General features: G+C 35.2%; 2 protein-coding genes across 3 annotated transcripts in view; one reads left to right on the forward strand and one right to left on the reverse strand.

Annotated features, from left to right (window-relative positions):
• The window catches only part of LOC117396996 (hemicentin-1-like), a 47,465-nt gene extending 34,756 nt beyond the window's left edge, over positions 1-12,709 (reverse strand). Inside the window, exons 1-3 of one of the 2 annotated variants that reach the window (XM_034909247.2) lie at positions 12,578-12,709; positions 4,669-4,852; positions 528-803 (exon numbers count right to left, since the gene is read on the reverse strand). In XM_034909247.2, the coding sequence (XP_034765138.2) occupies positions 528-803; positions 4,669-4,744 (352 nt within the window). In that variant the 5' untranslated portion in view covers positions 4,745-4,852; positions 12,578-12,709. Of the gene's footprint in view, positions 1-527; positions 804-4,668; positions 4,905-12,577 lie in introns of those variants that run through there. The other variant, XM_059005537.1, reaches the window with a different exon arrangement.
• Positions 9,407-12,047, forward strand: LOC131702917 (E3 SUMO-protein ligase KIAA1586-like). Its single transcript, XM_059005540.1, has 2 exons — positions 9,407-10,922; positions 11,350-12,047. The coding sequence occupies exons 1-2, from the start codon at positions 9,903-9,905 to the stop codon at positions 11,848-11,850; spliced, it is 1,521 nt and encodes a 506-aa protein (XP_058861523.1). The 5' UTR covers positions 9,407-9,902; the 3' UTR covers positions 11,851-12,047.
• Positions 12,710-12,909: the final 200 nt, after the last annotated feature.

A 12,909-nucleotide genomic window follows, 5' to 3' on the forward strand; every position in this document is an offset into this window, starting at 1 on the left:
TGTCAGAGTATCACTCTGCTGCTACTTGAAACTGCTGGAGGTTATTAATAACATTATAGTGCAGGCAGCAAAAAAACAGGTTTTTCTAATGTGTAACAAACATCATTATCGCTTTAAGGCCGCTTCACAATTAAGGCCACTTATTTACTGACCCAAATCTGACGGCAATGTAAAGTCACCTTCAGTATTAAGGCCACCATCTGCAGTCCCAGATATTAAAAAAACTTCTAAATTACCTCTCTGATAAGACCAACATGCTGAAGTATTTCCACCAGAAAAAAAGAAAGTGATAACCAGTTAAAATAAAAAGGCAAATCTATTTAAATAAATAGCCAAAACTTGGATGCACCTTCAGGTTTAAAGACACCCTTTTATTAAACACATAACACTGTATAACTATGTTCATAATCCTTCATAATCTCTCAGAAAAATGACATGCATACCAGCATAACATGTTGTCATAGTACTATACTATTATGCTGCAAACAATATGGATCTTTTATGTAGGTTAATTCATATTTACATACAGGCCTTGTATATGCTGAAAGTAGTGTTGATAACAGAAAGCCTGGAGCTTGCTTGGCAGGTGTAGCTCCCCAAGTCTTCTGCCCGCAGGCTGGGAAAAAACAGGGACCCATTGGTAGGCTGGTAAACCCGAGTGTTCAAGTCCAATATGGGTTCCCCTAAGTTCCTGAACCACTCAACTGCAGCTTGGCTTTGAAGGACAGCGTCGTACGCAGCACAGGACAGCATCAGTGGCTTGTCCAACGAGGCTATGCTGTCGTTAGGACGAGAAGTGAAAACTGAAAGAAGATGAGAAATGTCAGTCTACAGAGTAGGGTTTGTTCTTATATTTTAACTGTAGCGGATCTACATAACGCTGCTGTTTAACTCTGTTTTAATCCAGCTGGGGACAGTTTAATTTGCTTAGAAATGTTGTATACATGTTGAGAAAAGCATGAAGGATTTTCAGTGGTGCTGGAATAAGTATTAGGAACACCTGCCATTATTGTCAGCACTGGAAGCATGCCTATCATTACTGCCTCTAATTCTTACAGGGAAATTGGGAGAGGGAATCTGCATTAAAGCCTCGTCTTCAGAATTGTCCTTATATAGCCTTTCCCTTGTGAAATACAAGGCTATAATCTTGAGCCACAGTTACGAGATTATTTGTATTCCACTTTATAACATCAATGAAAGTGCAATGGCATTATGGGTAACTGGTTCTGCGCTATAAAAGGGCCACCTTACAATGGTGAATGGGGGTGCACTGGATCAGTCATTTCTTCACTTCTGCTGAGAATCTGTTTTTATTTAACATTAATTCAAAATATACAAATATTATTACAATTACTGCATCCTGGTCTCTTTGCTGGTCTGACAGCAGCTGGACCATTGAGTGAGTTTGAACTGCAACACACAAAGTGATTAAGTAATAGGAACTTTTCATCAACAACGTCTTTGGAATTCATTTCAAATGAAAGTATAGAAAGCAAGCAAAGCACCAAAAAAAAGAACGAAGAAAAGGGGGACCAGTAAAAATATTGCTAGTGCTAATAAAATACATATGTATTAAAATTGATTTGAAATCCAAAATAACCCTATTTCAATGGGGATATTACAGAACACACTGTAGATTACTTTAAGTCTCTGTGCTGATAGAAGTATGGATATAGTTATTACAGAAGAATGCAAATATCTATACTGTAATAAAACTCGTTTTCAAAAGACACCTGCCTTAACTGAACATTACTGCACAGTGGGAAGTGGAATCACTTTTTTCTCTCTGTTTCACCTAAGATGGCAGCTTGAAGCTCTCTGTTGCTTAGTAACTGATGGAACCACATGAAGGTTTTTAAAAAGCCTTTTGTCACTTCTAACAAAAGCCAGGAAAATTAATGTGGGACTTGTTTTGTGAACTAATTCTTCAGCCTGCAAGCAAATGTTTTGTTTGCCTTATTTCCTGTATTTTTGTCGGACTCGTGACCATTGGAGAGATAAGTGTTCTCTTTAATTTAATTTAATTTAATTTAATTTAATTTAATGTAATACACAGCCTAGCACTATTTTGGGAAAACTGCTAAGACCAATGTTGCATGTACTAACTATAGTGTTTTAGTATATTCCACCTGCATTTGTACCTGTTGTGTCTAAATGAAAAGAACATACATTTCAGAAGGGGGATTCATATATTTAACTGTTTATTATGTTTTGTATTTGTTATATATATATATATATATATATATATATATATATATATATATATATATATATATATATATATATATCAAACTAATATATACATGTAATTGTGTGTAATAAAACTCATTTTCAAAAGATACCTGCCTTAACTAAACATTATCTCAATATTTTTTTTCCTGTTATAATTTAATATTGATTTTTTTTTTTTTTTAATGTTTTAAATGTATTTTTAGTCAGAACACGCATATATAATTCAAATTGACATTCAACGCCAGAAAGATAATACATTCATGAATAACGTTACATTAATTCTAATTCAACGTGATATATACACTATGTAATAAAACACACATTTCATAAATAAAAATCAAAGCTATTTTAATGAGAATTTAACAAATGGGACTCAACAAAAGGCTTAAAATACAACTGAAAACATGCATGTGCTTAAATAATATATACGTGAGGCACGAGGCTCCAAATAATCAATTGATTAATGCTTGAGGCTCACAAAAAAATAAAAGCCAAAGTGATCAATAACTGATGAACAGGAAAATGGTTGCGTCTGTAGTTAAGCATATTATTCAAATTGTGTGTTTTGAAAGTGAAACAAGGTATTGTTCTTCTTTAAAAGGGGCAGTCTCTTGAAACATGGGAAACCAACAATAAGGTGCCCTTTGGTGCTATTAATTTGATTTTTTTATATTTTTATTTACCAAGTTAATACTAGTATATGTTTATCCAGTATTTTTAAATACTTCTATACTGTATTTGATTGACAGTAAAGTACTGTAAAATGTCATTTTTGGTTTTGCAAAAATACTGTGGTTTATAACAAGCAGCTCAGAATGTTAATTTAAGGACCCAAACACTAAATTATTTCTTACTGGCTGCAACATCAAAAGCCTGTTTTTTTTTTCACTCACAAAACAAATGTGAAAGTTACACCTAAGTAAAGAACTTCATAAATAAGCCCAAATGTTTCTGTTTGGGAAAACACAAAGGCAAAGGAACGTTTACCTTTTTTTTTCTTTATTTATTTTTTTTTAAACACAGTCACAAAACACAAAGGACTGTTTTAAGGAGTTTTGTGGCAAATGTTTATAAGGTCAACATTAGGTTATACAGTGCTTTGAAAACAGTGTTTCATGAACTGCAAACTTAATTTATTAATCAAAAGAGGCTTTAACAAAACATTAACAAATATTCCTTAATACAGTGCTTATAGTTTTGTGAATATGACCCAATAGCACAACCAATCTTATCACTGGACCCCTTAGCTTATTTTTAAAATCTGTTGGTTCTTTCCTTGTGTTTTACACTTCAATATTGAATATGCAAATAAATAAATTTTGCTTCTTCTTCCTCTGCTTTAGGTCACTTTCACTCAAATGGTCAAGCTGCAATGGCAGGGGACTGGAGACTGGAAACGTTTTTTTCCAGATTAAAGTACAAAAAAGGAGACATTTCCAATTCTACTAATGCTAATAAGAGGAAAGAACATTGATTTAAATGTAAATGTTAATGATAATTAGCAATACAGTCTGTGTTACAATTAACACAAACAGCTTGAGACAGGGCAAACTAAAAAAAAAAAAAAGTGTTTGCAGCTTGACAGCTTAATGGTAAAATCTTCTTAAAAGGCAGACAACTATCCTGTTCCAGTTAAGTTACAAAATTGGATGCATTGATTTATTATTATTATTATTATTATTATTATTATTATTATTATTATTATTATTATTATAAAAAAGTTACTCACTCTGCAAAAAAAAGTTTTGAAATAATAGCTGCATTTTTACATATTAGAATGTTTTTATATTGTAGCCCCGTCTCTAAATGTCACTGCATATACAATGTCTATTTTTGTAGCCCTTTTATATGTAAAATGATTGAATATTTTAAATATTAGCTCCCAAAGACAATTAGGAATTTGGAATCCTGTATAACGTAAATGGCTGTTTGTGTTTACATGAAATATAAAACAAGTGTGCAAAACACCTCCCTTATCCGGGCATTAGTTTCAAATTCCTGTGATACACATAGATCTCTTAGATGGTTTCTATGATATCCTTGGTATTCACACTTTGTGCTTGTTTGTTTTCTGCAAGCTGGAGATGTTTTATTTCAAATATTCATATTCTAGTAAATAGTCACTTCGCATTTTGCCAGTAGCAAAAATGAACCTGCTATAAACAAAGGTGTTTATTTACCATTTGCATCCCAAATACATTCCTCAGTTCTCTCTCCAAAAACACCTCTTCTGAAAACAAAGCTGAAAATGTGCTTAAACTTGAACTGTGTAGTCCTTAGTCTTCCACACAAACTGTACTTTCCAACACACCCATATAAAAAGAATGCTATAGAATTCTACAGTAGTGACCATAACACTATAGTTTACTATATACTAGAACTCCATATAGTATACTGCAGTTTGCAGATTTAACATGTATCCTTCATCCTACTTACCTAGCTCTGCAGAGCAGCTGCTATCCCATAGGTAGTAGTGGAGGATTACACTCCAGGAGAGGAAATATAATGCCATTCCGTTAGCCTTTGCCTTCAGCTGTTGCAATGGTACATTCAGTTAAATCCCAAAGAGACAGACTGCCATACCATGCTGCAATCTCATTCGATAAGAAGACTCAGTATGCTGCAAAACAGTATTGGCCAACAGGTATTGCACAGATAACACACACACACACACACAAACACTGCTGGTGCGCACCTACTTATTATGGAATTATGTAAAATCAATTCATTATATTATGCTTCATATTATTACAAAGTAAAGGGTAAGGTGTATTTAATTTCTTCTGTATATTTAGTGTATTGCATATTTATATTGTAATTGGAAAAGTTACAGAAATTCTATATTCTACAATCCTTACGCATCGTTCATGTTGGTGATTGTTTACTGTCTGCACTAGGCAATCTATTTTAACGAGAAACCATCCTGTTTGGCTGTCCAGTTTGTTTGTATTCTCTCTGGGACGTTTCAGCTCCAGTCGCACACGCTACTTTCCTCTTTGAAGCTACTCTGTCACTCGATCCACTAAATCTTATATTACTCTCAGACAGAAAGTGTGTGTTTCTTGTTATTGTATATTGTAGAGGGTTATACAGCACAACTCGTCTGAGTTGCCAAGGTGTTCCTATAATGATTTGTTTGCTCAATGGATTTGCTGACATGTATTCTGCAATATGTAAAAGCTACTCCCTGTTGCAGGTCAGCTTCAGTCTTCACAGGGATTGAACATGCATTTGCAAATACTGTGTATATACATGAAGATGCGGTTATAAATATATGTGAGGCATATTGAATTATTATAAACAACAGGAGCTCTAAATAAACAGCCATCTTAACCATTTGAATACAGACCCCTGTGACTCTACACACTTTTTAAAACCAGTTACTATTAAATATAAAAAAATTAAAAAAAACACACCCCTATAACACAGAATTATCAATGACATTTTGCCTTACAAAAAAGGGAAATAAAATCTATGTATCTTAGAAACCATGTTGGAAAAAATGAAAGCAGCTATATTCAGTTTCTAAAAGGCATAGAAAAAGATAAATCACAGAGAACTCATGTTCTTTGTAATGGTAATGCAGAGGCAGAAGCATATTTAGATTCTTAATTGTGTACATATCATTACGTTTAGCCTGTCAAGGTGTACGAGATAATTATTGAACCAGTTTATGTAATATAGTGCTGTATTGGACAAAAGGTTTTGTATGCTATTTAGGTCTGGATAGTATCATAAATCTACAAAATAATCATTATAAAATGTAGAGCAGCACAGTAAATTTCAGTCACTAGGGGGCACTGTGGTAATTCAGATATCTTATACATTTCAATAATATTTTATTTCTTACCTGTTAAATATCCTGTTATGTGTGTTCTGTATGAGTCGCTGTTGTTTGTTTATTTTTAGATCATTATTTGTCATGCTTAGTATCAATAAAAAGAATGGCACCTCACTTCCCCACAATCAGACTCAGATCGTTATGCTTTGAAAATGTAATTGTGAAGGCAGTAAATGGCAATCACATGGTTTCAGTGCATGTTTAATGCATATTTTTAGGGAGTGTGGACAAGCAATGTGTGCGAAGCTGCACTTTCATTAATTCTTCTTCTTATTTAGTCATTTAGCAGACGCTTTTATCCAAAGCGACTTACAGAGACTTGGGGGTGAACTCTGCATCACAACAAACCCTTTTCTTTAATCACTGGCCCACCAAGCCATTTACTCTTCTTGGAATCCAAGAAGGTGTCAGTCTTGAGTCATCACCAATTTATGTAACAACCAACTGTGATGTACTCATTTACCAACTCATTACAACATTTTACATAATCTGATTGAAACCATTGTATCCTAATTTAAATAGTGAATAGAAATCGAGTTTGAGGGAAGATGTGATTTATATTATAACACTAAATAACCACTTAAATCAATGAATCATCAGCCAGAAGTCTATGGGCTGGGTGGGTGTAATTTATTACAAAACCCATTATTGACAGATTAATCCAAAGTGCCTGTAGGTGCTGAGGTTTTGTTATCGTCAATCAGATTCAGGTTTATTCAAAAATATTGATAAAGTGTCTCAAGCAGCAATTCAGGATTCAAAATGACAGGCATTTAGCATAATAAACATTGCAGATTGCAACTGCAGATTGAAGCGTAACTCATTTTCTTAGCTTTATATATATATATATATATATATATATATATATATATATGAATGATGTTTGCAATTATTCATGGCGGTTCCTATTGCTGTTATTCAAATGCAGTTTTTTGTTTTGTGATAAGTCTGTGTTAAGGTACTTTTAACTTTCAGGAGCTGCTCCTCAATTCTAGTTGGCTGCCGCAGACATTTATTACATAGGCTAGATCAGTCTCTTCATAGAAATAAGCTCCATCTAGTGGTCATTAGTATTTTGGTTTGTTTTTCTGGCAATACACTGCTGTGCACTAGATGAACCCTGGCCAGTTGTCCAGTTATTAGTATTAGAAAGTTTTAGAAAGTTCTAGAAAGAAGTAGAACTCGCCCTGTATGGTGACTTTGTTATTTAATCTTTAGTACAGGTCAGTACACGTGACAGTCTTCGAGAAATTCTAGTCAATCGTCAGTATAGGACATCAGGATCCAGAAAAGGGACCACGATGTAGAAGAGGACTCTATACCTCTGGGAAGGGCTGGGGATTGCAAGGTCTTAATAAGTTCATGTTCAACTCTATTTTATTTTGAAGACTTGTCTGACTGTTGACTGAAAATCACCTCCAATCCTTACAAAGGACCTCCAAGACAAATGCAGATGTCTTTTTTGATGTCTCAGTAGAGGACAGTCTCTCTTCCTGCACAGCCAGCGCTATACCAGCGATCCAGCAGTACTGACGTCCTGTGTACTTTCTTTAAAATACTTATTGGAGGATATATACCTATAATGCCTCCAAAAGGCTTGGGACAGAGAAATGAATGTAGACATCTAACCTTTTTTTTTTGTTTTTTACTAATTTTACCCTAAAAAGTGGGATTCTGCAATGGCCAATGCCAACAGTGATTAATGAATGACAGTCAACATTGCAAAAGACCAACAAGGTCTACTCAGTCACTCTGTTCTGTAAAAAGTATACAAAAAAAGAACCATACTAGGCCCCTAGAGTTTCCACTGCAACAACTGTGTTGTTTGATAAAGGACCCTTTTATAAACTTAACAACAGAGTTGAAGTAACAAGTTGAATGTGTAACCAGGGGGTTCTGAAGGGAACTGTGTTGTGCAGCTTCATTGAGTAAATGGCCCTGCGAATTGAGGCTTCCCTATATGAAGCACTGCATACGGAACCCCCAATGCGTTGCTCACAGTCCTGACAGAATACACAGGGACGAAACTTGAATGGAACTAAAGCAAACAGCCTACCAGGGTGGAATAGCTCTATTGTTGGCGGAAAGGGAACATGCATCCTAGAATGTTATTCATTATCTTAGAGCATGCTTATGTCTGTGTAAAATGTTAACAGAATAGGACATTCTGGATCTTATAAATGAATAGTGATATAAATAATTGCGATGGATAACCAGGATAAGGAGCCAGTACAAATGGAATTGATGCATTCACTTAATTCAGTTTCTTTTCTCTGTCAGTTGTATATGCCTAATACAATAATGCTTTTATTTTATTCTCATTGTTCCCTAGTTTTTCATAAATTAGATGTTTGGATGAAATGTATTATGTATTACAATGCTAACCCATGTTACCAAGATAAATGTCAGTCAATACATAATTGTGTATTTTTTTCAAATTCTATGCACATAAATTAAATTTTAAAACTCCCCTTTAAATCAAATCCTTAACCAGGTTTATAGTACATAAATGCATAATATATAAACACACGCATAATATATAAATGAATGTTATAATGCTCAAAAGAAAGTTGTACCCCTCTACCCACTTTAGTGGCTCTTACTGTAAGTTCTGTGTTTAGTCAAAAAACACGTTAGCTGTCTAGTATTCTATTACCACTCTTTCTGCAACACAAAAATAACCAGGGGTGTAGTGGAGCCGGAGCGGGGCGGAGCAGCGCTCCGGCACTTTTTCAATCCATGTTTTTCAATTGCAAATGTTCACATTTATAAATACATATATTTAAAATATTTTCGTGTTCGAATTTTGTCTAAACACTTGTAGTAAGCATTGCCTGCGGCTCTGTGCCAGCTGTGCGAATTTGCGACAGACAGACAGCTAGCTATACGTTTAATAAAGACAAGCTGTCGGCTAAAACATCAAGTAATCTGAAAAACGATGTCACCACAATAAGCAGCACAGTTGCTGCTTTTGATTGGTCCATTATTATGCCATTAAAATATGCTGTCATTCCAGTTTTTTTTTTTTAGCAAATCACTTTTGAAAGTGATGTTGCTGACAACCAATCAGAGAAGGAGGCGGTTCGTTCCTTGGCCGTAACTGAGGTGATGATATTAGTAACGGTATTAATAATAATAAAAAACAACTCGCAAATCAAAAATGTCTGGTCTCGGAGGTAGTAAACGAACTCGTCAAGAGACTTTGATACAATATTTTGGCAATAGTAGTAAAAAACAGAAGATCGTTTGTTGTACGGCAGAAGCAGAACCTACAGTGGAACCAGAACCTACAGCAGTTGAAGAAAAAAACGCGGAGAAACAGTCATGGCCAAACATCTGGAGTTCTGAGGTATGGGAAGAAAAGAAACAACTTTACACTTTCCTTGACTGTGCGGATGGTAATCTGGGCTGTCGTGTTTGTAGACGTGTTTCTGCGCTGTCAGTTTTGAAAAGTCAGGGTGTTTCTCTGTCTTCTGAGTGGAAAAATTACAGTGTTGGGTACAATGGAAAAACTCGAGAGCAACAGCTACGATCTTTGAGAAAAAAGATAGCTGAACACAAGAAATCCAGCGCTCATAACAAGGCCACTGCATTGTTACAGCAGAACACAGAGGACATTATTGGGAAATGTGTTGACAGTGCAAAAAGGCGAGATCACGAAACTACCTGTAAAATATTTTCTACTGCTTACTACCTTGCAAAACAAAATCGACCCTATTCTGATCACCAGGCCTTACTGGAACTGCAAGAAATACATGGTGTTAATGTGGGAACTGGTCTTCATTCCAGATACAGCGCCACTCAAATTATCAACCACGTTTCTGATGAAATGGTCAAAAAGGCCTGTGAGAGAATAATACACATCGATGGAAAAATTGCTGTGTTAATTGATGAATCAACAGCTCTGAATGGTTCCCCAGCACTTATTGTGCATCTCAAATGCGAGACAGACAAGACACGTGACCCTCACTTCATGTTTTTGGAGTTAGTTGAACTTTTTGATCAGTCAGCTGAGTCCATAGTGTTAGCGCTTACTAAGTGTCTTCAAAAACACGGGTTTGACCATGCATACTTACAGAAGAATCTTGTTGCATTTGCAAGTGACGGTGCAAGTGTAATGCTTGGGAAAAAATCTGGTGTGGCAAAACGAATTTCAGACATGTACCCCAACATTGTTGTCTGGCACTGTCTAAATCACAGACTCGAACTTGCAGTTGCCGATAGTGTTTCTGAGACTACTGGCATGAACCATTTTCATTCTTTCATGGACAAGCTATACTCAGTCTACAGTAGATCAGCACTAAATCAGCAAGAACTCCGAAATTGTGCGAAGGAACTGGATGCTGTCTTGAGGAAAATTGGTCGTGTACTGGATGTGAGATGGGTTTCCAGTTCGTTCAGGACTGTCTCCGCTGTGTGGGAAAGTTTTGAAGTTCTGTCGACTCATTTTAAAGCTGCCGTAAGCTCTAAGCGGACTTCTGCTGAAAGAGCGACATACAGCGGTCTACTGAAAAGGCTGTGCTCGCCAGAATTTCTCATTGACCTCGGAGTTATGTACGATGCCTTATACGAACTTTCACTGCTGTCAGAGATTCTCCAGAAACGGACTACTACATTGGTTTATGCAGATAAAATGGCACGTAGAACAGTAAGGATTTTTGCATCCATGAATGAGAATGTAGGTACAAATACTCTTGAAGCGCAGATAGCTGCCATGGAAGGAACATTTAAATCTACAGTGCTGACGTCGAATCCCAAACATGTAAAAATAAATCATAAACAATTCCTTACCAAACTCGCCAATCATATGAAAGAACGACTTTTTACAACCACTGCATCAAATGAGAAGGTATGTTCATAAACCTTGTACAGATTTTTTTAATTTTAATAGCTAGCCTAATTGTTTGCAATTAACGAGCAGAGGGGGGCGTTAATTTCAGTTTCATGTGTAGTATAAAACTGCAACTGAGAAGTATAACAAATAAATTATAAACATCTGCACTCCTGTCAGTCTCATCGCAGGTGCATAGGCTAATGTAAATATAAGAATAGAAAAACACTCCTGCACAGTATATGTATTCTGCAAAATCGCACTTTTATTATTTACTTTATTTAATCCTACTCAAAACTACAAAACGCATATATATATATATATATATATATATATATATATATATATATATATATATATATATATATATATATACATACAGTTAAGGTTTCGAAAATACATTTTAGAAATGCTACCATTAATTTCAAATAGCTTATTCTTTCAGGCTTCTTCCGAGGTGAATTGCCAAAAATATGAAAGTCTTCTTTCTGAGCTCTTGGTCCTGGATCCACACCACTGGCCTGCAGAACTACCCCAGGGTTATGGCGAAAATGAAGTTGAAAGATTGTGTCGGCGCTTTCAGCTAAATGAACGTATTATCAAAAATGCATTTCGAGATTTTAAGGAGAACAACGGAAGAATTCCAGATGATTTAGCTCCACTTATTAACTGCACACGTGTGATCCCGTGCAGTACTGCTGAATGTGAAAGGGGATTCAGCCAAATGAACTTAATTATAACTGATCAGCGTTCCAAAATTTTAATCAAACATGCTTCAGCCTTAATGTTTATCAAGCTTCATGGACCCCCTTTGAGACAGTGGAATCCAAGCCCTTATGTGACCACTTGGTTGCGACACAATCATCGATCCGCAGATGACAGCCGTACACGGGTGGCAGCTCCAATTTCCAGCGACTCCCCTGACGCTCTGTGGCAGTTCCTATAGTTGACTAAAAACAACCTGTGATTGGTAAGTGCAACTTTTAATTTTCTATAGAGAGGGGAGATTTTACAGAAATTTGTTAAGTAAAATATGTGTTATATTATTATTAAAAAAAAACCCCGATTAAATCGCGTTAAATGGAAAGTGGGCGTAACTGTTAATACCTCGTTAACTATTTAATTGATTCTCATTGGGACCGCTCCGCTACTTTTTTTTTTACCACTACACCACTGAAAATAACAATTGAAAACAGCTTGTATTTGCCATTTACAACATTTTGCCAGACGGATATTTTTTATTTGACCACCACTGACCGGGTACGTGTATTTATTTGCAAATTAAGTACTTTTAAAAACTCGATTGGTCTTCCTCAATTAATTATACAATTCCTCGCTGAAATAATTTCTTTACAGGATATGCTTTTTTTCTCGCTGTGCATTTGATAATAATAATAATAATAATAATAATAATAATAATAATAATAATAATAATAATAATAATAATAATTACATTTTTATTATTTTGAAATGATTCTTAGATTTGTAAGAAGTGATACAATTTGATAAGATGTTACGATATATCATATAGCACATCAATATTTTTTGAAATAACCAGATGTAAATCATTCAGTAAGCTACTAAATTAAAAATATATACATAAAGTAATATTTAATTTTAAAAAACCCTCCAAATTGACACACAAAACCACACAGTTACTCACGGTTCCGTACCTGCAACTGCACATTTTATCACCTCTCCCTTCCCAATCAATCCTTCGTGACATCTCGTCATCTAGAAAGTAATGAAGCAAGTTGGTGGCTGAGTGAGTATACAAGCTTGGCTAACAACACTGCAAATCAACATTGGCAAGCAAGTACAAAGCGTACTGGAACCACCCACTCACACTTTTAAGCAAGGCTGGAATATATATTTTTTTAAATGCAAGAATTTCTGTTGAAACGCTTATGCAGGGCTCTTTTTACTCTTTATCGAAATGAACTGCATTAAATGGATTCTGGAAAATACAGTTCTAAAGTACAATTCATTTTTTAATATTACAGGA

Source organism: Acipenser ruthenus, chromosome 31 (genome assembly GCF_902713425.1).
Source record: "Acipenser ruthenus chromosome 31, fAciRut3.2 maternal haplotype, whole genome shotgun sequence".
Classification (NCBI taxonomy): Eukaryota; Metazoa; Chordata; class Actinopteri; order Acipenseriformes; family Acipenseridae; genus Acipenser; species Acipenser ruthenus.